Source organism: Aquarana catesbeiana, linkage group LG03, assembly GCF_042186555.1.
Source record: "Aquarana catesbeiana isolate 2022-GZ linkage group LG03, ASM4218655v1, whole genome shotgun sequence".
Lineage (NCBI taxonomy): Eukaryota > Metazoa > Chordata > Amphibia > Anura > Ranidae > Aquarana > Aquarana catesbeiana.
The window spans coordinates 275301252-275328632 of NC_133326.1; the positions used below are offsets into that span (position 1 = coordinate 275301252).

The 27381-nt window shown below is 41.6% G+C and overlaps 1 protein-coding gene across 9 annotated transcripts in view; it reads left to right on the plus strand.

Moving 5' to 3' along the window:
• The window catches only part of GRIP1 (glutamate receptor interacting protein 1), a 900266-nt gene that overhangs the window by 434040 nt on the left and 438845 nt on the right, over window positions 1–27381 (plus strand). Inside the window, exon 1 of one of the 9 annotated variants that reach the window (XM_073620101.1) lies at window positions 7952–7991. The exons of the other annotated variants lie outside the window; for them this stretch is intronic. Coding sequence (XP_073476202.1) covers window positions 7967–7991 — 25 coding nt within the window. The 5' untranslated portion in view covers window positions 7952–7966. Of the gene's footprint in view, window positions 1–7951; window positions 7992–27381 lie in introns of those variants that run through there. 9 annotated transcript variants of the gene reach the window in all.

Genomic DNA, 27381 nt, shown 5'->3' on the forward strand with positions numbered 1-27381 from the left:
GCAATACAGGGCACTTTCACCCCCTTCTTGCCCAGGCCAATATTCAGCGTTCACACTTTGAATAAGAATTACTCAGTCATGCAACACTGTAACCCAAATTTAATTCTGTATCCTTTTTTTTTCACACAAATAGATCTTTCTTTTGGTGGTATTTAATCACCACTTGGTTTTTTATTTTTTGCGCTACAAATGTAAAAAGATGAAAAATTTGGAAAATAAAATGCATTTTTCTTAGTTTCTGTTAAAAATTTTTGCAACTAAGTAATTTTTCTTCATAAATTTTGACTAAAATTTATACTGCTGCATTTCTTTGGTAAAAATAACCCAAATCGGTGTATATTATTTGGTCTGTGTTAGTCTACCTGCTATGGTACCAATCGTTGAAAATTGATCACACATGATGTACTGGCGGCCTATCATTTCTTGAGGCCCTAACATGTGAAGACCGTACAAATACCCCCCAAATGACCCCTTTTTGGAAAGTATACAGTCCCAGGTGTTTAGTAAGAGGCAATTGTAATTTTATAAATCTCTGTACATAATTACATAATTGTAAGAGCATCTATTTTGCCCATTACATACATATAATCAAAGGGACAAGATGTTAAACGTTGGCTAAAGTTAAAATTTGTATTTTTGTTCCTAATTTCCCTGCTACTTGTAGGGGTAACTCTTGGGACTTAAGTTCCAAAAAAGTTTGACTTTCTGTAAAGAAATAGAATACCATTAATTAATGAATAATAGTAATTGTAGATATTGAAAAAAAAAAAGTTGTCTTGGTAACAGAGCATCAGTTGTGTGCCACAATCTTAAAGCCATAATAAACCCAAGACCAATTGTAATCTTTTGCAGCTTACTAATTCTTAGGTGTGGTGGCTGCATTAGTTTACTATTTTTAGGGTTATCCACTCTGTTTTCACCTGTTGATCTGGACAGTAACATCATTTTTGTATTGGGATGCCTCAACTCTGGATGACAGAGTATCAAGAGACACCTTTTGGACAACAGCATAGTCAGTCTAGTGAGAAGGGAGTGTCTGATGCATTAGCAGATTTAGATACATTAAACAAATGGAAGCCAAACTCCAGCTAACACAGCAGTTACATAAGCAGTTAGAGCCATTTTGGGATAAAGGGTTTACATAAATAAAAGCTGCCCACTGAAAGCACCCCTGTCAGTGGTTTGGCTATTCCGTCAAACTGATACATCTGCAGAAGAACTTGTTCTGTTGAAAAAAGCAGATGTACTGGCTGGGTCACAAGATGAAAATAATGCAAGCTAAACAAAACAAAAGCAGCAATCGCATCTAAGAAATGGTAACCTGCAATATATTTGCTTTAGGGTTTAATACCACTTTAAAATAAAGCTATAATTGTGGTATTAATAATAAAAATAATAGTATATTTTTGTTAGATTTGGCTGTGAAAGTGAGCATCCTGATGTGATTAATCTCATCAATGTGAGTTATTAATGTAAAAATCTTGCTGGTTTGTACATTTTGTAATGTTTCTGTACTTGAGAACAGCCAAATCTGCTCATTTCTTTCTGCATATTTTTTTATTCTGCCAGACAATTCTCCCTGATTGACAATAATGGACACACATGCCAGTGATGTCACACTTGTTCTAATGCCTATAAATAAAGATTTAAAAGGGGGCTGACTGAAAGTGTGGTATAGCCAGGGCCAGCTCTCCCACTAGTCGAACTAGGTAGCCGCCTAGTGTGCACTGCTGTCTAGGAGGCACAGCCACAGCCACTGATTTCAGAGACTACAGACATAGTACAGGAGATGGTCAGAGACTGCGGACATACTACAGGAGATGGTCAGAGACTGCGGACATGGTACAGGAGATGGTCAGAGACTGCGGACATGGTACAGGAGATGGTCAGAGACTGTGGACATGGTACAGGAGATGGTCAGAGAAACTGCGGACATGGTACAGGGGATGGTCAGAGAGACTGCAGACATGGTACAGGGGATGGTCAGAGAGACTGCAGACATACTACAGGGGATGGTCAGAGAGACTGCAGACATACTACAGGGGATGGTCAGAGAGACTGCAGACATACTACAGGGGATGGTCAGAGAGACTGCAGACATACTACAGGGGATGGTCAGAGAGACTGCAGACATACTACAGGGGATGGTCAGAGAGACTGCAGACATACTACAGGGGATGGTCAGAGAGACTGCAGACATACTACAGGGGATGGTCAGAGAGACTGCAGACATACTACAGGGGATGGTCAGAGAGACTGCAGACATACTACAGGGGATGGTCAGAGAGACTGCAGACATACTACAGGGGATGGTCAGAGAGACTGCAGACATACTACAGGGGATGGTCAGAGAGACTGCAGACAATACTACAGGGGATGGTCAGAGAGACTGCAGACATACTACAGGGGATGGTCAGAGAGACTGCAGACATACTACAGGGGATGGTCAGAGAGACTGCAGACATACTACAGGGGGTGGTCAGAGAGACTGCAGACATACTACAGGGGATGGTCAGAGAGACTGCAGACATACTACAGGGGATGGTCAGAGAGACTGCAGACATACTACAGGGGATGGTCAGAGAGACTTCAGACATACTACAGGGGATGGTCAGAGAGACTGCAGACATACTACAGGGGATGGTCAGAGAGACTGCAGACATACTACAGGGGATGGTCAGAGAGACTGCAGACAATACTACAGGGGATGGTCAGAGAGACTGCAGACATACTACAGGGGATGGTCAGAGAGACTGCAGACATACTACAGGGGATGGTCAGAGAGACTGCAGACATACTACAGGGGGTGGTCAGAGAGACTGCAGACATACTACAGGGGATGATCAGAGAGACTGCAGACATACTACAGGGGATGGTCAGAGACTGCAGACATACTACAGGGGATGGTCAGAGAGACTGCAGACATACTACAGGGGATGGTCAGAGAGACTGCAGACATACTACAGGGGATGGTCAGAGAGACTGCAGACATGGTACAGGAGATGGTCAGGGACTGCAGATATAGTACAGGGGATGGTCAGAGACATAGTACAGGAGATCAGCAGGTAAGTATGATATCTTTTATTTTAAAGAAAAAATAATACCCTTTTAGTATCACTTTAACAAATCCATTGAGTCTTTTGGCAGCAACTTGGATAGTAAACAGGTCAACATCACTGCAAAAATAAAAAAGGTAGACATTCCAATCAGCAAGAAATATACTGCTTGCAGATCAGTAGATAGTTCCAGAGGGGAGAGATGATGGGGAAATCAAAGTAAGAAATTCGACAATAAAAGTTTGTGCAGCCCCCAATGTTTTAGGCACACAGTACACACACACTGGATAGTTGCAGCAAGTTTGGGGGGGGGGGTGCCACTTCTATACACTCACCCCTCACATATATCAGGCATTACAGGCTCTCGCCTCTGGAGCACTCCTACCATCCCCCCTCCTCTCAGCTCGTTTCCTGAAGCCTACCCTATGCCTCATCCCACGGATGTTAACAGTGCTGCAGTGATCTGTGTGTCTCAGCTCCGTGCAGTGATCTGTGTCTCAGCTCTGTGCGGTCTCAGCGCCCGCCCATCCGGGAGATGATTGATGTCACTGTCCAGAGTTACAGATCCCAGAGGAGGGGGAGAGCATGGGTGGTGGCAGCACTCTGAGGTTACATTGTCCATTTCAGGGGGGGAACAGCGCCAGGCGCAGCCAGCCGATCGGCGGCTTGTCATTCCAGCAAAGACACTGCTGTGCAGGGGGGGGAGGAGCCGGAATGACCTTATGCATAATCGATTATGCCGGGATACCGCATCGATGCCGAATCGGGAAGGGTATAATCCTGATGTGTCATTTTCAACACCCCTAATAAGCATACAACCCTCCTGCATGCAAACGTCACCCCCTTCAGCAGTAGGAGCCCTGCAAAACTCTTTAATATGTGGGTGGTTCTCTTTGCCGGTGGGCGGAGTCGTGATGTCACAATACTCCACACCCACCTCTACACTCTTCTACTCTCCTATTCCTGACTTTTGAGTAACATCCAGTCAAAACTCAGGAAGGGCACCACATGACTTCTGCATGCCCAATCATGCTGAGGTGTGGAGCTGCCAAATAGCATTGAAACTATACACCTAAGAGTGGTCACCCTGTAATGAATATCTTTTGAAAGTTGTTTCAGCCTTTTATGGATAACTCATTACCATTATGCTGTCGTGGGACATATAGCTAAGTAACAAAAACCTCAGTATACAGTACTCTATTCTATAGAATAAGGAAAGATGGCCTTTTATCAAAATGGACCTTTAGACCCCTTTCACACTGCAGCGCCTGGCCGTGGCGCTTTTCGGGCACTAGCTGTTTTACTAGTTTTGCTAGTTTTGCTGTTCTTTCAAAGCGCTGCCCATTCATTGAAACGGTCAAGGCGTTTTGGGAGCACTATTCTCAGCACTCTCAACCCACCCCATAGATGCTGCTTGCTGGACTTTTCGTAACGTCCCGCAAGCACACCGCCCCAGTGTGAAAAGACAGTGAATGGGAGGAGGTTTTCAGGTGCTTTTTAGTGGCTATTTCTAGAGCTAAAGCGCCTGAGAACTGCCTCAGTGTGAAAGGGGTCTAAAAGTGGTTCTAAAGCCAGAATGTTTTTTACCTTAATGCATCAAATTCATTAACCACTTACGGACCGAGCCTCTCTTTGAGATTGGCTATTTACAAGTTAAACGTTTTTTTGCTTGAAAATTACTTAGAACCCCTAAACATTATACACTTTTTTTTAACACCCTAGAGAATAAAATGGTGGTTGTTGCAATACTTGCTGTCAAACCGTATTTGCGCAGCAGTCTTACAAGCACACTTTTTTTTGGAAAGAATATGCTTTTTTTAAATTAAAAAAAATAAGATAAGAGAAAAGTTAGCCCAATATTTTTGTATATTGTGAAAGATCATGTTGAGCCGAGTAAATTGATACCCAACGTGTCACGCTTCAAAATTGCGCCCGCTTGTGGAATGGCGACAAACTTTTACCTTAATCTCCATAGGCGACGTTAAAATTCTACAGGTTGCATGTTTTGAGTTACAGAGGAGGTCTAGAATTATTGCTCTCGCTCTATTGATCGCAGTTTGAACACCGTTTTCATATGTGGGCGCTACTCACGTATGCGTTCGCTTTTGCACGCAAGCTCGGCGGGACAGGGTGCATTTACATTTTTTTTTCTTACTTATTTTACCTTTTTATTTTTTAATTTTACACTGTTCTTTAAAAAAAAAAAAAAAAAAAAGTCACTTTTATTCCTATTACAAGGATTGTAAACATCCCTTGTAATAGAAAAAAAGCATGACAGGACCTCTTAAATATGAGATCTGGGGTCAAAAAGACCTGGAATCTCATATTTACACTAAAATGCAATAAAAAAAAAAAAAATGGCCCTTTAAGAGCTATGGGCAGAAGGGACGTATTGACGTAGCTTCCATCCTGCAATGGTATTGAGATGGGTGGGGGCTACCTTCCCCTCGTCTCCATGCCACTGACGTGAAAGGATCAAATCGACTCCACCGCTGTCGACGGCCCCGGTAAGCGGCGGAGGGCATCAGAGCGCGGTGGGAGGGGGGCCCTCTCCTGCTGCTCATAAAAGTGATCTTGTGGCGAATCCGCCGCAGAGACCACTATTATCGGAAAGCGGACTGCCGGCTGAAGAAGAGGATACTGGGGTTATGGCAGCTAGTTGCTGCCATAACAAGGATATTCCTCTTCAAAGTTAGGACGTATATGGGCGTGCGGCAGTCCGTAAGTGGTTAAGATAATAAACCTTCTCCTTGTTTCCCCCCCTCCAAAAAAAAAAAAACTTGCCTGGGTCCTGGATTGATCCAGCACTGTCCGTCTTCACCAACGCTGGTTCCCTCTCCATTTCCACAAGCACAGAGACAGCAGCGGGATCCATTAACTCTTGCTGCTATCAATCAAGTTCTGTGAGGAGGGAGCAGGGGGTCAAGCTGAGCTGCACTGTGTCAGTAGACGCACACAATCCAGCTTGGGAGGGAGCCTGCAGGCGTGCCACCATAGGAAGCGATTGCATTGCACAGAGATGGTAAGTATAACATGTTTGTTAAAAAAAATATATATATATATATTCTATATATAAATACACAGTGAGTGCACCCTTCACATTTTTGTTTATATTTTATTCTTTCTTTTCATGTGACAACACTGAAGAAATTACACTTTGCTACAATGTAAAGTAGTAATTGTACAGCTTGTTCAGTGTAAATTTGCTGTCCTCTCAAAATAACTCAACACAAAGCCCTTAATGTCTAAACCGATGGCAACAAAAGTGAGTACACCCCTAAGTGAAATGTCCAAATTGGGCCCAAAGTGTCAATATTTTGTGTGGCCCCCATTATTTTCCAGCACTGGCTTAACCCTTTTGAGCATTTAGTTCCCCAGAGCTTCACAGGTTGCCACTGGAGTCCCTTCCACTTTTCCATGATGACATCACAGGGCTGGTGGATGTTAGAGACCTTGCGCCCCTCCATCTTCCGTTTGAGGATGCTCAATAGGGTTTAGGTCTGGAGACATGCTTGGCCAGTCCATCACCTTTACCCTCAGCTTCTTTAGCAAGGCAGTGGTCATCTTGGAGGTGTGTTTGTGGTCATTATGTTGGAATACTGCCCTGCTGCCCAGTCTCCGAAGGGAGGGGATCATGCTCTGCTTCAGTATGTCACAGTACATGTTGACATTCATGGTTCCCTCAATGAACTGTAGCTCCCAAGTGCTGGCAGCGCTCATGCAGCCCCAGACCATGACACTCCCACCACCATGCTTGACTGTAGGCAAGAAGACACACTTGTCTTTGTACTCCTCACCATGTTGCTGCCACACACGCTTGACAGCATCTGAAGCTAATAAGTTCATCTTGGTCTCATCAGACCACAGGACATGGTTCCAGTAATCCATGTCCTTAGTCTGCTTGTCTTCAGCAAACTGTTTGCAGGCTTCCTTGTGCATCATCTTTAGAAGAGGCTTCCTTCTGAGATGACAGCCATGCAGACCAATTTGATGCAGTGTGTGGTGTACGGTCTGGGTACTGACAGGCTGACCCCCCAACCCTTCAACCTTTTCAGCATTGCTGGCAGCACTTACAAGTCTATTTCCCAAAGACAAATTCTGGATATGATGCTGAGCAAGTGCATTTTGGTCGACCATGGCTAGGCCTGTTCTGAGTGGAACCTGTCCTGGTAAACCGCTGTATGGACTTGGCCACCGTGCTGCAGCTCAGTTTCAGGGTCTTGGCAATCTTCTTATAACCTAGGCCATCTCTATATAGAGAAATAATTATTTTTTTTCAGATCCTTAGAGAGCTCTTTGCCATGAGGTGCCATGGTGGAACCTTCCAGTGACCAGTATGAGAGAGTGAGAGCGATAACACCAAATTGAACATACCTGCTCCCCATTCATACCTCAGACCTTGTAACACTAGTCATGACACCATGGAGGAAAAATGGCTAATTGGATCCAATTTGGACATTTTTACTTAGGGGTGTATTCACTTTTGTGGCCAGCAATTTAGACCTTAATGGCTGTGTTGAGTTATTTTGAGGGGACAGCAAATTTACACTGTTATACAAGCTGTACACTCACTACTTTACATTATAGCAAAGTGTCATTTCTAAAGTGTTGTCACATGAAAAGATAAAATATTTACAAAAAATGTGAGGGGTGTACTCACTTTTGTGAGATACTATATTTATACAGTATATGCCTTTTAAAGTGACTTTAAGTTAGTCTGCACAAATATAAGATTAACAAGACTATGTTTTTATCAGTAAAAAGCAATGAGATCCAGTCACCAGTTTGTTTCAGGCATGAGAAAGCATTTTCTCTGTCTACCCTCCCCCAGTGATCAGACTGTAACTTTGTGACTTTGCAGCAAGTCAGAAGGTGAGAGGTTGCAGCAGAAGGCTGATCTGTGTCAGAGTATGAACGTAATCGAGAACTGCACAGGTACCTGGATTTTTACATGATTGTGTTTCTTTCTGAGCCAGCATCTCAATTTAGAAACTGAACAGAATAATGCCCAAAGATGGTACCCTCCTTTTGGTATAAAAAACCATGTATGTCATGTTGTTGTGCTGTATTTTGATACCTTCAATCATTAAAATTTATATATATTTTTTTAGAATGTTGTAACTGCAATATTATTATCGAGTACCGCAATAGTCCCAATTTTCAAATTATGGGGGTGTATGTGTGAATAGGCATGAGCAGCACTGCCGTCGCATTTCCACCCTCATACCTCTCTTCACTATACAACTTCGGGATGATGGTACCTACACCAATGTTCCATTGTTTCATAAACTGAGGCCTTACTACTTTTCCTGGTATAAAAACCAGATGCATTGTAGAGAGTATTATGATTTCTAAGAGGTGATACATAATTCCTGTTATACATTTCTTAGCATGCACTTAAGGCGGAGCTTCATCCAAAAGGTGATGCTCCGCGTTAAGTCCTTCTTGCCCTGTCCTCTGCCACATTTGGCATGCCATTTTTTTCGGGGGAAGCGGGTACCTAGTTTTGACGGGTACCTGCTCCCACTTCTGCTCTCCCCCTCCCACCCCACAGTCTTTTGGGACACGTCCCAGAAGACTGTGGGACCATTCACAATGCACAGCCCGGCGGGAAGCCTGCTGTGAATCCCCAAGCAGCACCGCTGGCTGCCCACAGTTAAGATGCCAACGCTGGGAACCTGAAAGCTAGTATAGAACTAGTTTGACTAAATGAAATAGTGGAAAATCAAACTAGTATCTGGCTATTATCACATGTAAATACACCAATACCACAAAGCATAAGTGAACCAAAAAAAAAAACAGAAAATGTAAAATGAAAATGAAAAATAAAAACACCAAGTCCATAAATAGACAGTCCACTAGGTAGTAAGAAGAAGGAAGGTGACGCTCTGACGTCATAGCCTCTCAGGATGGGCGCTCGCCAGCTGGCCGGCGAATTCCGCTCTCTTTTCACTGCAAAATTGTAAGTGTTTTTACCTGTTTTAAATAAATCATATCTACGGAGTCACACTATGGATACCTATTTTTTATTCCTATGTCTGTAACCCGGGGATTGGTATTCCTCTAATCTGTCTGCGGCCACGCCGCCAAGGGGATGTTCTGATGCTGGTCGGATATCCAAGTTCTCACTTCACCCAGTCTACCTGCTGCCTGGTACAGCACACAGAGTGACGCTTCAGATCCCTGTCTATCTGGCCTCCGGTTTATGCGATTAAGCTTATTTAAGCTTACTATCTGGTAAGCGTGCACTTCAGGTGGTGGAGGATCACTACGTTGGGTGGTTTCTTTATTTCCAACTTTTGCACACTGATCCCTATGAACAGCGATCAAGGGCTTCTTCTTACTACCTAGTGGACTATCTGTCTATTTTATTTATGGACTTGGTGTTTTTAATTTTCATTTTCCATTTTCTGTTTTTTTTTTTTTGGTTCACTTATGCTTTGTGGTATTGGTGTATTTACATGTGATAATAGCCAGATACTAGTTTGATTTTCCACTATTTCATATAGTCAAAGTATTTCACTATTCATATTTTTCACACATATGTTCACTTATATGGTCTTAAGGTACAGCGCAGTTCCTTTTTTTCCTTTTCTGTATTAATGTGGATATCGCACATTTGAGCTGCAGCTTATTAATACTCTTTTGAGCGTGGTGTTTTTCCCATTTCTATACTAGTATAGAACTAGTCCAGTTGAGGACGGCTCACGATCCCTGGACAGGTAAGTGTTAAGTCAGCAGCTACAAAGGCTATAAACAGTGTGTATGTGTGTGCAATAAAAAAAAAAAAAAATATATATATATATATATATATATATATATATATATATATATATATATATATATATATATACACACACACACACACACACACACACACACACACACACACACACACACACACACACACACACACACACACACACACACACACACACACACACAGTGTATATATAAAAGAGAACTTGTAAAAGTGAAATTATCACTGCCTTTTTACACTAGAGAGAGAAGTCTTGGGAAGCTTTAAAGGCACTTGCAATGTGGTGCCTGCGGTGCCTCCTCTGTGCAGCTTTTGGAGATCTGTGAGAACCTTTTGGTCTGGATCAAACATATGTCCAGTGACTCAGGTTTTGTCCTTATAGATCCTCCTTTACTGCAGCGCTTAGAATTTCTTTCAAAAGCCTTATGCTATTTTGTAGATGGTCTTAAGAATTCTCTCCAGCAGATGTCAAAACTTGGCCTTCTGTCTGTCCAGCATCCGAGTCTTTGTTTTTAATACTGGTCTTCTGAACTAGCCTGTGCTTGGGGAGAGTATGCCCTTTGCAAGTTGACGTCTTTGGCGAATATCTAGACTCTTATTACGGAAGTCACTGGTGGAAAAAGCATACTTTTGCATAGCAAAAAGAAAGCTATGGTTCCTGCAAACCATTTTCTGAGTTTAGATAAGCTTCCTTTCGTCCCTTCCAGACTTCTTCCTCCAAATATAGGCCAAGCAACTCATTTTCTCTGCAAGCCCTGGACTCCAAAGCCAGCTAAGCCTAGTTCCTAGTCCCCTTTTAAGGGATGGGGACGATACCACTTCTATGGGAATGCCTGTTGGCTTTCTTAGACGGCTGGAGACATTCCAGATCTCGGGGTCAGAGATGTCATCTTCAGGGGGCACAGGCTGGATTTGTGCTCTGTCCCTGAACTTGAAGTGCCTGAACGTCTTCCTTCTTATCCAAAAGTTTAGTATGGCATCGTCCAGTCATGGCATCTCTGCAACAGGAGGATTTGCTGACGTCAGTAGACATAAAAAATGCCTATTTGCGATTCCCAATTTTTCCCCCACACCAGTGTTTAATGTTTTGTAGTGGGAGACTTATTTTCATTTTGTGGCCCTACCATTTAGCCTAGCCACTGTTCTTTGAATCTTCACAAAAGTCTTAGCCCCTGTTCTTGCCATCTTTGGTCTTTGCAGGGTGTCCACATTGTGAGCTACCTGGACGACCTGAAGGTTCGTTCCATCCAAGCTTTGAATGCCAACACGCATCAGACTTTGCAGACTCTGCAGAATTTCTTGGGTTTCATCAGTTCTCAGAAGTCTGCGGTCCAGTTTAAAGTCTGAAGTACTTGGAACTGATCCTCTGCCTGGCCCAGGTCTTTCTTCCATCAGAAAAATGCCAGGACCCTACACTCTCAAGCTTGGTTATTCCTATCCAGAAGTCACCCAGTACACTTTTGCATGAGGGCACTGGGTCTAATGGTAGCTCCATTTGAGGCAGTACCTTATGCCCAATTCCACTCCAGGCCACTTCAACTCAGATGTGGACCTGTTAGCATCCCAGCTTAATAACAAACTGAACAGGTTTGTCACGAGGTCCAAAGATACTTGGGTTTTCACTCTGGTAACCCCATGGGATCAGTATTGCCTGATCTATGCTTTTCCTCTATTTAAGTTCTTTCCACGACTGCTCCGCAGGATTGAGTGGAAGGGCATTCAAGTGATTCTTGTGGTATCAAACTGGCCCAGGAGGGTTTGGTACTCAGACAGACGCCCTAGTTAAAGCTTAGGTCTTGAGGGACAGAGGCTTATCGGATCAGGTTATCCTGAGTAGTCTCCATGCTAGGAAGTCGACTTCTCACAAAGTATGCTATGACACCTGGAAGGCTTACTTTGCATGGTGAAAATTAAATCCTAGGCCAGTGGTGTCCAAACTATGGCCCTCCAGTTGTTAAGGAACTACAACTCCCATCATGCCTAGTCATGTCTGTGAATGTCAGAGTTTTACAATGCCTCATGGGAAGTGTAGTTCCGCAACAGCTGAAGGGCCGTAGTTTGGACACCCCTGTCCTAGGCGATACTCTGTGGGAATGTACCCTGGCATTTCTTAAAGTTAGGTCGGTATCAGCACCTTGCTTTGAGTACTCGCAAGGTACAAATTTCCGACTCGGCTATCCTTTTCCAGTGTTCTTTAGCATTTCACTCCCTAGTGAAAACCTTTGTGAAGAAAGCTGCTCATTTAGCTCCACCTAGACATGCCGTGGGATCTATGTCTTGCACTTATGCCTCCTACAAAAGCCTCCCTTTTACCTTATCTGGGATATTTCCTTAGCTAAGCTCATTCGCAAGGTTATTCTTATTGCCAATCACTTCCACTTGGCAAGTATCGGCATTGATGGCATGGTTTTAGAAGGAACCTTTTCTAGTGTTGCACAAGGATAAGATTGTCCTGAGACCTAAGGCTTCCTTTCTGGCCAGGGAGGTCTCCTTCTTTCACCTTCTCCTAGATGCTGTCCTGCCATCTTTCTGTCTGACTCCTCAGCACCCTAGAGAGGTTTCTCTTCACTGCTTTGATGTGATATATATAAATATATAGATATTTTTTTTTTTTTCTTTTTTTTTTTCATCTTTGCATGGGGACATCCTGCTACTTGTTTAACCTTGACATCTAGAACTGACAGTTGACTGACTGTCCAATTTGCCAAGCCTCTTCAGCACATCAATACTTTGGTATGTAGTCATGTGATCAGTGTCGGGGAAAGATTTTATGTGGGTACCAGATAAAGCATTAAAAGTGAGTTGTTGACATTATTTTGCTTTCCTTTTTTTGCTGAAAGTAGGGATTATTATAATATGAATTTATCATTGTATATAGTTCTGCTATAATAACTTTGTAATGTTTGCATATATCTGCTTATCTTATTAGTAGTCCTTTTATGTAGGCAAACTACTGTTTTAGATTTATTGCTTCTTCATCAGAATGTTAAATCTTTTTTATCTGAAGGTGTCTTAGGGAATGTTTTCTAGTGCTGGTAGAGGCAAAACTTCAAGATTGCGATCACATGCCTGTTGGTGTTCAGACTTTCTGCAATCATTTTGATGTGTCTGCCTCTTGAGGCAAGCAGATATCATCGGCGTAGAAAATACTGTTTGGCAAATTATTAGTGAATAAATGAAGGTCAGAGAATATTCTCTTTAACTCGCTCATAGGGATTAATTGTTAAAACCGTATTTAGTGCTGCATTCTGGATGTGAATGGGTTTGTGGCCAAGTTGATACCACTCGTGTGTGCTATACTTTTTTTATTCCACAAATTTTTTTTTTATTTGCTTTGAAAAAAATCATTATCCCATATTATACCATATTTTCAAAATTTGTGTAATGTGGTCAATGTGCGCCTTCCATGCAGAGCTTAGCTGATTAACTTTTTATTGGCTTAAAATTTCTCCAACAAAATATGCTTTAATTAGTCTTAACCCAGCATTGCAACATGTGCTGCATCTTACATCTTCGTAAATAGCTGTTATGTTGTGTCCCTAAACATAAAATTTGTTTTGTAGATTAGATGGTGGGCCTTTTATGGGCCATTCACTAGATTGTATTGTGTTTAGAACATTCTGTATCACAGAGTTTTCATTGCTACATGCCCATAGTGATTTGTATTTTTGAAAAGGTGAATTAACTTATTCTGCCGGAAATTCAGTTTTAAGGGAACATATAGTGCTTTTATGTTCTATCTTTATTATGGCCAGGATAAAAAAAAAATTGAATTAAATCTAGATGTAGTCAGGTAACACGTTTTCACATGATTTTCTCCATCTCTTTAAAAACCTTCTGCAAAGTCTTGTTTAGTTTCCCTTAAAACTATAAATTATTGTGCTTTGGTGTAAATATTATTTTACATTTATTTTCTTTCTAGAACATCTTTATTTTTCAAATGAACATTTTAATCTGTGGCGCATCCTTGACACTAGAATCACAGAGCGATATGTTTTCTGTGTTAAGACTACAGCTACATTCCCATGTGAACAAACAGGGATCACTTCTCTGAATCATTTAGAAGTGTTTGTGTGTGTGTGTGTGTGTGTGTGTGTGTGTGTGTGTGTGTGTGTGTGTGTGTGTGTGTAATGATGGCTACTAACTAACTTTGCAAACAGGCTTCTTTCAATAGAGCAGATAAGAATATACAGGTAAATAAGTCAAAAGGAGCCCAGAGTGCCACAATCTGGCTGGATTTAGTGTATTTTACTCAAAATTTGACTCCCTCAAACTGGATATTCTGAATCCCCTTAATCTATACCTGTTCTGCGAGTGCTGCGCTTGGAAGCGGGAGCACATGGGACAGAATTGGCTGAGTCTGCTGCAGGCCCTGAGTAAACTCCAATTTCTCCTCAAGTTAATAGTGGTTCCCTCATTCTAGAGCAAAGTTAAACACCAACACCGCTCCAGCCCACTGACTCGTGCTTCCTTGCAGGTGCGCAACACGCAATCTGTCTGAGGCAGACTTTATAGTCGCTATGTCTGACCTATACCAAAGGTTATCACCACTTCTGGAATCAGCGGGTTCTATCAGCTGCCTAGCTTACCTCTGACTCTATTCCTGGCCTAAAACCAGCATTGCTTGACACACTCACTGCAGCAGAAACCAAAGGGGATGTTGAAATTCTGGCCAAGGCAGATCAAGATTTTTCAGTCTGTGGATAAATACTCCAGGACACTGCACAACCCCTGTATGTTCAAAAATACGCTAAAAAGTCTGCCCTTATGAGATTTGTTTTCCCTCCAATTAGACCCACCTGGGTGGTCATTTTGCCCCCCTTTTATGGGGCTTCTGCTCTCTGGGTATGGGTCACTCTTCCCTGCCTGAGCCCATTCTCCTGTTGAGGTTGGGTTCTGGGACCTATACAGCACCTAGCGGCTATACTGCCCCTTTTAGTGGAGCCACTGCCTGAACTGTTTGTTTCACGTCTCTCTCAAACCATTGGTTACTAGGTGCCTGTTTAGCCTGTGCTGTCTTTTGCTCTAGCAGCAAGATGCTGCTTTTTAGTTCTGTGGGCCTGTTGCTGTTTAGTTGTATTGTTGCCCTCCCCTCGATTATTGCTTTGGGATGTCCCATGGTCAATAGATCAGCTCTTGTGTCCTGCACTGTACGATAAAGAGAGAAATTTTGACCAACCTGTAAATTTGGTATCTTGGGCTACAGGACACTGGTTCCTCCCCTCTTTATTTTCTGTGATCTCTTTATTACTTGCAAACAAAATTATAGCTTAAGAGAATGGGCAGAGTTATATGGAGGCACCAGGGGTCAGACCCAGCAAAGCTTTTTGCCGGGTCCATTCACCTGAAGGTAGTGGCATATATAATCTGTGGTCTGTGAATCAATTCCTCCTTTGCTCTGTACTGTACTCCAAGATGCAGAATTTACAGGTACGTCAAAATTCTAAAATGTAATGCACTGTAACAAGTACTTTTTTTCTTTCTTGCATGATAAGGGTAGGGACTTGATTTGTTGTAAAAAAACTGCTATATATATATACCCTGTTTCCCCGAAAATAAGACCTAGTGTGATTGTCGGTGATGGCTGCAATATAAGCCCTACCCCCCAAATAAGCCCTAGTTAAAGTCCTTGTAGGTCTTATTTTCAGGGTAGGGCTTATATTGCAGCCATCACTGACAATCACGCTAGGTCTTATTTTCGGGGAAACAGGATATATGTATATATATTTTAATACATACTGTTTATATGTACCGGTGGTTTACAACTCCAGCCCTTTTTTATATAAGTCTGTTTACGTTTTGTTTTTTGTTGGTCTTTTTAATAGAAAAGACAGTTCAGACAACATTAACTTTTAGACAGAAGCAGTCATGGTGTAATTTGTAGTGTTTAAATTAGAGATACATTGCTATGTTGTCATCTTTGTTCTTCTGGATATTTTGTACTTTGTGAATGTTTCAAGATGTACTATGTAATAAAGTATTCATAATGCTTCAATACCTCTGTTCCAGGTGTTGCAGCTTCTAGTGATTGCAATGATTAACTTTTATTTCCCCCTCCTTTTGCTTCTCTGACTGTAAAAAGCACTGCAGAGAAAAACTGGAGCATAAGGGAGGAAAGCATTTTTAAAAGGCAATGTAGTAAAATAAGAAACAAACACATTCATATATCAGATTGACAGCATTATCCAACCTTTTAAGGCCTATTAGCCTCCCTGGCGGTTTTTCCGAGTGTGGTTCGGGGTTAAAATTCAGGACCATTAGCGGTAACCCTGAGCCACACTCGGGATTACATCGCAGGATCCTGGTGTGGCTTTACTTACCTTGTCCCCGGGATCCTGCGATGTCCCCCGCTGTGTCTGCGGGCTCCGTCCTCCTCCGAAGCCTCTCCGTGCCAGGCTCCGTTCCCTGCGAGCAGCGCGATGCACGGGGGCGGAGCCTGGCGGCAAATTAAAAAAATTGTAAAAACATAACACAGATTACAGTACTGTGAAATTATTTCACATCCCTCTTGTCCCCAGTGCTTTGTCCTATGCCCTGCATGCAGTTTTATATTATATATACTGTTCTTTCTGCCTGGAAACTGAAGATTGTCCATAGCAACCAAAAAGTGTCCCTTTATGTCAAAAGTGGCTTTAGACCAGCTAGAAAACAGCGATAGTAAATTAGAACACTTGCAGAATTGAGCGATAGTGAATCGTGGGGAAATTTATTTTATTATTATTATTTTTTTTTTTTTTTAATTATTTATTTTTATTTATTATATTATAATTTATGTTTTTATGTTTCAAACTTTATCATACCCGGGATATCTACTAGACTCTTGTTTGGACAGATTTAAGTGTGTGATTGTTAAGAATTACAGACCTACTATATAAAATGCCAAATTTCCATGCAAAATAATTGTACCGCTTTCAGCACCTAAAATCCGAAATAATCATACCGCCAGGGAGGTTAGTAATGGATCCACTTCAGACCATACTTCTGTAACTAGCCTTGGTTTGGACACATTATTGCACATATACTCTATATTTATCTGGAGTTCACAGCTGTACAGTATATTTTATTAGAAAGGACAAAATGTAGACAAATTCGTTATTGCATATTCATTATACAGGATTTATATAGCGCCAACAGTTTACGCAGCGCTTTACAATATAAAGAGGAGACAATACAGTTATAATACAATAAAATACAAGAGGATTAAGGGGTCCTTGCTCAGAAGAGCTTACAATCTAATAGGGTGGGGCAAGTGGTACAAAAGGTTGTAACTGTGGGGAATGAGCTGATGGAAGTGGTAAAAGATTAGTTGGAGACGCGATAGGCTTTTCTGAAGAGATGAGTTTTCAGGGATCGCCTGAAGGTAGCAAGAGTAGGGGATAGCCGGACCAGTGGAGGTAGCGAGTTCCTGAGGATGGGAGAGGCTCTGGAGAAATCCTGGAGACAGGCATGGGAGGAGGAGATGAGAGAGCTTGAGAAGAGCGGAGAGGACGATTTCCGTGATATTTGGAGACAAGATTGGTGATGTAGCTCGGGGCAGAGTTGTGAATGGCTTTGTATGTTGTGGTTAGTATTTTGAATTTAATTCGCTGAGTGATTTCTCTGATACTACTTGTAGGGAGCATAATCTTTAAGGTGTTGTGGGGAATGTTGCATCTTACATCTTTCTTCAGTACAGCAACCCTCTGAGTGGTAAAAAAGGTAATAGATGCCTGAAAAAACATCTGTGGCAGCAACTCCATGCATGTCAGAAAACCCAGTACTTGCATGCACAAGGCTAAGGCTGGCCATAGATGGATTGTCTTATTTTGTTCAGGCAAGCCAATTCCTCTATCCACACACTTGAGGTGGTGAGAGGAATTCTCCCTGCTGAGACATTGCATTCGAACAGTGGGGACTCTTCGCTGTCAGAATACACTGAACAGCAGATGCTGATCGAGAAATGTTTCTAAAAAGCCTGTTTAAATCAAACATTTAACAGAACATTCATTCCATATTAATTCTGCTACCAAAATTAGTGTGTCTTGTAATTTGGCTCCAGCATTGCTCTTGTTGCCGGGGCATCCATTTTGTTGAAGCCCAGAGCATTCGCTTCCTTACTGACAACTCTCCTTCTCCTTGGTCTCAAAAACCTATATGTCACTTTTTGTAATTAAAATGTGTCCATTTCCAGCCTTGATTGTATGTCTTCCGTCTGCTCAGCTAGAGCAAAAGGCTGCAGATGTTTTGCAGTGCTTAAATTCATAGTGCTGCAGCTGCTTCTCAGGGAGAAAGGAGAGAATATCAGGGAGATAAGACACTACCCTTGTAAGTTTAACTCCTTGTATCTCGGTGGCAGCAGAATTTGTCCTGTCACCTCTGCTGCTTTACTTTTCTCTCTCCCTAATCTGTGTTCCCTTGACACAGTCTGTTATTCCTATTGTTTCCTCCCCCCTCAGTAGCAGTAAATCTTTAGGCTCTCAGCAGATCGGCCTCTAGTGACTCACTAATTATCTGCGCAGTGCTGAGATTACAGGGCAACTGTGGCGCTGCAAAGAAGGATGAGACTGTGCCTTACTGGATTTTAAATAGGATAGGCACTCATTTTATTGTTTTACATAGCTATACAAAAGGGGCTAGCATGACATCATTTATCAAAACTTCATTTTCTAACTAAAGTTCCACTTATGCAGAGGTTGGATGTTGACTCTCTATATAAAGTGAATCATAAGTGGACGTGACACCCAGATATGGTAGAGTGGAAGACAGCTGAAAAGGGAAATGAGCCTGTATCGCCTGGAGAGTTGGGATAATGAGAAACTCAAGGCTGTAGATTTGGATGTTTTCATGTGGAAACCAGATAATCTAGCGAACTTTGAAATAAGTGCCATCAGATTTGGCAACAAAATATGCGGCCTGGTGGTATATCATTATTTATTATTATTCAGGATTTATGTAGCGGCAACAGTTTGCACAGTGCTTTACAACATGAGGGCAGACACTACACTTACAATACAAATCAATACAGGAGGAATCAGAGGGCCCTGCTCGTTGGAGCTTACAATCTAGAAGGGAGGGTCAAGTGGAACAAAGGTAATAACTGTGAGGGGTGAGCTGATGGAGAAAATTAAAATGCAGTTGTTAGGTGTGGGTAGGATAGGCTTCTCTGAAGAGAAGGGTTTTTAGGGATCATCTAAAAGCTAATAAAGTAGGCGATAAGTGCACAGACTGGGGTAAGGCATTCCATAGGATTGGAGAGGCTCTGGAAAAGTCCTGGAGGCGAGCATGGGAGAAGGTGACGAGGGAGCTAGAGAGCAGGAGGTCTTGAGAGGAACAAGGAACAAAGAACAAGTAGTGTGGTATTTAGAGACTAGGCTAGTGATGTAGCTGAGGGCTAAATTGTGGATGGCTTTGTAAGTAGTTGTATATAACAATATATTGTCTGTTGATAGAGCTGCTTTTTGTTTGACTCTCACAACCTCCCAACCTGTATTATCTGGATGTTGTCAAATATGAATCACTAAAGGTTCTAGCGCTAGGATGAACAGGAGGGGCGATAGCGAGCAACCATGTCGCATACCCTGTGTATCAGGATAGACAGAGTTTCAAAGCCATAGTTGCTTATTGCGGATGGAGACTTGCATATCGCTTTAACCAGCACGCCCCCCCCACCCAGACTCCAGCTTTGCAAAGCCAGCATCAGAAATGACTAAGAAATTGTGTTAAATGCCTTACACACTCGGCTCGCTCACACAGTTGGGAGACATCGCAGGATCCTGGGGACAGGGTAAGTAACTTTGCCTGGATCCTGCAATGCGATCCCGAGTGTGGCTCAGGGTTACGGCTCTTGATACTGAAAATTCACCCTGAGCCACACTCGGGAATACTGCTAAGAAGGTTAAGGGGGCTTGGCAAGGGGTGTGTCCTATGCCTGCATACTCTTCCTGATAGGTGCCCCTCATTCCCATCTCAAAAAGTTGGGAGGTATGCACGGTTTACTACACCTTTTTGGGACAGCCTAGTGTAGTACCTGGCATTTGCTATTGTCAGCTTGTGTTTTTATGGATGAAAGTCCTTTTCTCCAGCTGCAATGATTCACAACACAAGCTGTTTCCACTCTTTATGCTCCTGAGTTTCAGGCTGCAGCTCCGGATTCAGTGTAAATTAAACCGGAGAGTTGAGGAGACAGCGCAGCAATGTTCTGACAGTTTAGGAGAAGGGGAAACAGTGCTGCGTTCACTACTTGTCATTGGCCTTTCCTCCTGAGCTTTCAATTAGAACTTCAGCTCATTTCCTCAGTGTTGTCAGGTAGCTAGGCAGGTGGGTGACTGAGGCTAAATATCCAACAACACATCTCAGCAACCCCTGCCTGAATTTAGATAGGGACCTGTGCTATGTGCACAGGAGCCCCTGGGTGGTTTAACAAGCTGTTTTTCTGGTGATCTTCTTTAACAGTCTGGGCCAATTCTGACATTTCTGTCGAACATGTAAAAATCAGCATTTTTTTTTTGGCGAAAAAATTACTTCAAATCCTAACCCTAACAATATTTTTTTAAGCAGAGACCCTGAAGAATAAAATAGTTTTTGCATTTTTTGTTGCACGATATTTGCGCAGCAGTTTATCAAACACACGTAAGTTTTAGTAAACACAATACAATGCCCAATTTTTTGTTAGTTATAAAAGATAATGTTGCATCGAGTAAATGGATACCTGACATGTCATGTTTTTAAATTGCGTACGCCTGTGGAACAGTGCCAAACTACGGTACCTAAAAATCTCTATAGGCAACGCTTTAAAAGCCTTTACAGGTTACCTATTTAGAGTTACACAAGAGGTCTGGTGCTAGAATTATTGCTGTTGCTCTGATGTTTTTGGTGATACCTCACGAATGTAGTGTGATCACTGTTTGTATATGCGTGTGGGACCTATGTGCCCATTTGCATTTGCCCGTAGGGACGGGGTGCTTAAATTATTATTATTTTTTTTTTTTTCCAAGGGGGATGAACTTTATTGCTATCACAAGGGCTGAACAACATCCCTTGTGATAGCAGGGGTTGCGATAGGTCCACTTTCTGGAGAGATCTGGAGTCCTCTAGGCCCCGGATCTCTCCTCTGGTCTCCAAAGCATCTACTCAAACCGAGACCGGTTTGAGCAGATGCTTTCACAAGCTGATAATGGCTTGTTTACATAAGACCGAAACTGGAAGTGATGATCTTTGTCGCTTCTGGTTTCTGACTTCACTGAGGGGGAGGAGCAACATCAGTTCCTCTCGCTGTGTCCGAGAAAGCTGATGCTACTGGTTTCATCCTTACTGGGATACTTGATCAGACGAGAGAGCCCAGTAAAAGCTTCAGGAGGGGGAGACGCAATAGAAACACAATATACCTATGCTCAGATCCCAATAGCTTGTCCATGCATATAATATACCAGGTTCTAAAGGGGTGTGACCACATATTAACACTAAAAATACTGGATCAACCCTCTGCACACTGCTATACCCTTTAAAGCAAACTTTGCAACAAAAAAATAGGGATATTTAATTAACACATATTGCAATTCATGTTAAAGATGACCAACTGTGCATCAAAGTAATCCCTCTTTAGCTAGTCCTACTGACTCTGCTTTGCCACTGCAAATGCTACTGTGGACATTTCACCACATATTAACACTAAAAATACTTGATGAACCCTCTGCACACTGCTATCCCCTCTTCCGCTGCCTGTAAAAGTGATCCAATGGTTCTATAGCCACTCGGGTCACTTTTACATTGTTGGGAATTGTCCACTGAAAAAAATGATACCAACCATTGTCCCGGTATAACAACTTTTCTAAATGGCATAAGAACAGGAAGAGTTTTTTTTTTTTTTTTTTTTTATTATCATTTTTAAATATTTTCTTAATTTTGTTTCCATTTTCTTTGTTTTTCATTTTTTTTTTTCTCATATGTGGAACACACAGTAAAATGGTTATACAGTGATACTAAACACTCTTTAATTTACATTCCCTTCTTTTTCTGTATATGGATGGCACTGTAATTTAAAAAAAAATAAGTATATTTTTCCTAATCGATAAACAGCTGTCACATGACCCAACTCTTTCCCAGCCTGTCTGTGGGGAAACATATGCAGGAAGAGCATCTAGTCCTCTGCTGCTGGTCACATGTTCAAAATGAAAAATTTAATTAAAAAAACAGAGTAAAAATAAATATCAATAATCTGCTTTAAATTGCCATACAAATAAATATTTAAAATCAAAACTTTATTATTTTTTGTCAATTACCTGGAATGGGTGGATTTCTGCCAGTCACGGGCTATGTCACATGCATATAAATTATTGCGGCGCTGAAAAGTTCAAAAATGAAATTGAAGAGTGGGAGGAATCCAATCACAAAATATATTGTGCAGATGTAGAAAGAGTCACTCGTCACCACGTGGTAATGTAGTCTGCTTACCAGAAGGTATTAAGGATTAGGCATAGATGATAAATACTCAAAAGCATCCAGCAAATCCAGCCCACTGGAACCCCTCGTCAGACCACAACATCTGTGGGATTTCCTTCACATATAAACTTCTCCCAATGGTCACTTCAGAATTAGGCATTCAGGCGTGTAGTCATCATATATCCGAGAAAAGAAAATGAAGGACCCATAGTGAAGCCCGTAATGATAGATAAAAAACGTTTATTGTAGTAACTTACAGTTAAAGCTTAAAACAGCATGCATCAAGGATAGGCACAAACGGCTGCAGCAATCAGCGTACGGATGTCAGCCTGCCTGACATGTTTCATCATAACAGATGTCTTCAGAGGCATGGCTACAGCTACAACCGCACGCTATATATATGGTATGGTTAGTGGGTGGATCAGAGGGGATATGATCAAACTCATCACTAACAGCTGGGTAAGATGTGTGTCTCGTGTAGCGGCCAATCAGAAAAAAGGGAGGATAGGAACAAAAAGAGGATAGCAACAGATGACACAGTGCCACCTCATTGGTTAACCTATCTCTCAGTGAGCAGAAAAATTGAAAAAATGCCAGATAAGCATGAACAGGCGACGAGAGAAAAACGCCGGCTGTGCGGCCCGGCTCAGGGACACGAAAAAGACTAAAAATGTATTTTTAATTGATCAGACAAAAACCTGATATCATATAACTCAATATATAAATTAAAAAATGGAAAGGAATTAACACCCGCACAGATAGGCTATGGAATTAACGCCTGTCATGCAGTATAGATCAAAGGCATAGAAAAAAACGCTAGATTTTGTATAACAAATCAGTGCCTGCATGGAAGAAAAACACTAACAAACCAGCGCCTCACATGCAACTAAGCAATAAACACTGTAAATGCGATTAATCGCACATATTTAAAAAAAATTTGTAAATGCGATTAATCGCACGCAATTCAATACAAATTGTAAATGCGATTAATCGCACACAATTCAATAAAAATACATGCATGCAATATACATCAATACATGTGTTTAAAATCAATACAGATGATTGTAAACATCATTTAAAAAAAATATTATTTAAAAAAAAAAAACTGACCTAGACACAAGATTTGCAAATAGGTAAAGGAGAGAAAACAAAAAATAAATAAATAAAACGAGTAAAGGAGTGTATTGATGCTAACTGTTATTAATGAAGCTATTAACATCCCACTCTACGTTTAACCCATATGGCGTATAGCATTTGAGGGTGTGTATCCATCGAGTTTCTAACCTCGAGATTTCTCTCTTGGTGTAACTACCTCTCCAATGGGGTGTGAAGCGATCGATGGCGGTAATCAGAGTCCCTACTGGATTTTTGTTATGACATTCCAAATAGTGACGTGAGACCGTGTGCTTAGGAAAACCTTTCTTTATGTTTTTTATATGTTCCTTTATTCGCACGTTCATGGCTCTCATAGTGCGGCCTACATACTGTAGACCGCATGGACAAGTCAATAAGTACACAACATTTTTTGAGGTGCAGGTGATGAAAGTATCTATATCATAGGCCTTTGTGGTGGAGTTAGATTTAAATTGACAAATTTTCCTATTTTTATCGCCATTTATGCGACACACTTTACATTTGCGACATGGGAAAAAACCTTTTGAGTTCTGAAAGAAGGGGACCCTATTGGGGGCATCAAGAACATTAGGGGCAACCTGCAGCTTTAGGGGGGGTACTCCCCTATAGATAACTTGTGGGCGTTCAGGTAAGGATGGGCCCAACACTTTATCATTTTTTAACACGGCCCAATGTTTTCTAAGAATTTTCTTTATATCATAATGTTGTCGAGAATAGGTGGTCACTAAAGAGAACTCATGAATGTTATTATTCTTAGTGATTCTATCTGTGCCCTTTATCATATTGGCCCTATCCAGGCACGCAACCTCATTTATGGTTTTGTCCAAGTCTGCACCAGAGTACCCCTTCTCCACAAATTTGGTTTTTAAGTCAGAGGCCTGCATCAAAAAATCGTGTTTAAAGGTACAATTACGCCTTAGGCGAATAAACTGGCTTTTAGGAACCGCTTTTAACCAGGAGGGATGGTGACAACTCCCCTGACTAATATAGCCATTTCGATCTGTCTCCTTGAAAAAAGTGGTGGTTGTAAATTTATTGTCACAGATCCGTATATTCAAATCCAAAAAATGGATAGCAACCTTGCTCATTTCGAATTGCAGAGAGATACCAAGGGTGTTCTGATTCAGCTCCTGCATGTAATTGGTCAATGATGTTTCATCACCATCCCATAGGAGGAGGATGTCGTCTATATACCTGCCCCAGTACACCAATTCTGGCCGTCTGTCAGCATAGACGACATCCTCCTCCCACTTGGCCATGAACAAATTAGCCATACTGGGCGCAAATTTTGCGCCCATGGCTACATCCCTGGTTTGGAGGTAGCAGGAACCCCCAAACCAGAAGTAATTATGCATCATGGCAAACCTTAGCAGGAGTAAGATGAAATCCCTCTGTGGGGTGGCCAGTTGGTCATCTCTACCAAAGAAGGTCTCAACTGCGTGCATACCATCTGAGTGGGATATGATGGTATACAAAGAGGACACATCGGCGGTAGCCATGATGTAACCCTCCTTCCACACCAAGGTATCCAGTATCTGTAAGACCTGGGAAGAGTCCCTCAAAAAAGAAGGGGTCTGGGATACCAGGGGTTGTAAAAATCCATCTATGTATTTCCCAATACGGGAAGTGACAGAATCTAGCCCGCTGATAATGGGCCTCCCAGGTGGGTTAACTAAACTTTTGTGAATTTTTGGTAAAAAGTAAATTACCGGAATCCTGGGAGCCATAGGGACCAAAAAGGCTTTTTCTTTTTTGTTAATCAGTTGTTCGTTAAACCCCTTTTCCGTAAGTTTCTGCAATTCCCTCTTATACCTGACAGTAGGATCATGAGGAAGGGGAAGATATGTGTCAGTATCCGAAAGAATTCTCCTCATCTCTGAGATGTAGGCAACCTTGTCCAAGACAACAATCCCTCCCCCCTTATCAGCAGGGCGAACGATTATATCGTCCCTATCTTTAAGGGTTTTTATCCCATCCTGAAATTTCTGATTGTTTGGATCCCTCCGAATTTTCAATTTTTTCAGATCATTCAAGACTAGATCTTTAAAAACTGAAATAGATGGTGGCACAAAACCTGGCGGGTTGAATAACGAGGCATTCGTAAGGGCAGAATATCTAATTCCATTAGTAGTATGTTCAAATCTAGCAATGGGTTGAGACAGGAAGTGTCTTTTTATGCACATCTTCCTGATATATTTCTGTACATCAATAAAAGCATTGAATTTACTCAATGGTTTATCAGGTGCATATTTAAGCCCATGATTTAGTACAAATTTTTCATTTTCACTTAAAGTGGCCCTTTGTCACGCTCCTCCCGCCTGTGTCTTAGAATAGGAGGGAGGTGAAGTCTCCATCAATCTGCTTGTACTACCAAAACCTCTTGTTTTTCTGGTCAGTGGCCATGGAGGCGGGGAGGAGTGGGCTGTAATTACCACTGTGTATATGCCCAGATGTCACTCTATAGTCACATGGGCTGCTCAGATGTGATAGGGATAAAATGCTCAGCATAGTAACTCCCTAAAGACTGAGCTTGTGCAGAGTTGGCAACACTGCTCTGCAGAATCCCTAGCTGCAGCTGCATTGGGGACTTGGACAGAAGCGGGAGACAGAACAGCAGGATCAACCAGGTTTTTTTTTTTTTTTTTTTTTTTTTGCAGAATACAGAAAATGAATCTCATAGGGACTGTGTGAGTATGAACTGCTTGTAATACACCATTTATTGATAGTTTTTTTTATGATGTGGGGTTAGTGACACTTTAGGGGTATCCACTGTTTTTGCTTGTCCTACTGTCTCAAGGGTAAAACGAAGAAACCGATTAGGAGAATCTACCCAATGGAAACACTGATAGCAGTTGAAATATTATTTTGGTAGAAAGGACTGAGAGAAGAGGGGATTATCTGGACAGTATTGTCCAATTTGTGAGAAAACAAAAGCATTGTATGAGGTCGATGGAGGAAGACTGAAAAGAATTTAAGTAGAAATTCTGTCGACGGGTATGTTGAAGCATCTCTCAGGGCAAAGAAAAAAAAAAAAATAGATCTTTTTAACATACATGCACATTTCCCTGTGTTCCCTATGTTTTATCACTTTTTAAAAAAGTAAATTCAAACAAATGCCTGTTTTTCCAAACTCCAAGTGTGCTCCTAGCTTCCTGTTTGACAACACAGTGCCTTTGTGCATTGAAGTCCCAACCAACCCTATTTGCTCCACTACAGAACTCTGCTATCCCCAACCCCTCTCTTTCATACTCCATATACATTTCTTTACAAGCAAAATAATGCTGCTGCCTTGACACCTGTGACCAGTTTCACATCTTCACGGTGTGTTGTTTACATTTTAGGTTATACGTGCATTACTATTGAACTCTATGTAATGACAGTTTTGATGACACCACTTTAAAGATGCTGCAAGGAGTATTTTTTTTTTTTTTTGTCAGTGGCACAGGAACGCACTGGTGTGAAGCATCCCTAAGAGCCTTCCCAAAAACTTTGGGGTAGATTTACTAAAGGCAAAAAGAATGCGCACTCTGCAGGTGCAGTTGCTCCAGAGTATAGTAAATGAGAAAAGCTGTGCTGACTTCCATTATCCAATCATGTGTAAGCAAAAATATTTTTTTTTCCTGTGCATGTGATTGGATATTCTTTACAAAGTGAAGCTTCATCTCAATTACTTAGCTCTGGAGCAACTACACTTTCAGAGTGTAACTACACTTACAAAGTGCATAGTCTATTTGCCTTTAGTAAAACCACCTTTCTGTTTAGGGAAAGGAGATATTATGTGGTGCTGTGGGTCACGACCACATCTATAGTAGCTGCCCCTGAACGAATTTTGACAAGCCCAGTGACGACGTTTTCATTAATCAATTTTCATTGGAACATGGATAGTACTTTGCAGCCTGAACATATTCTGTTGACCATCACCCCATCAGGTGAAATTGACCAATCAGTTGCCAATTCATTTTTTTTTTTTTTAATAACATGTCCTCCATTAGAACTCGTTGTTTTATAGCCAAA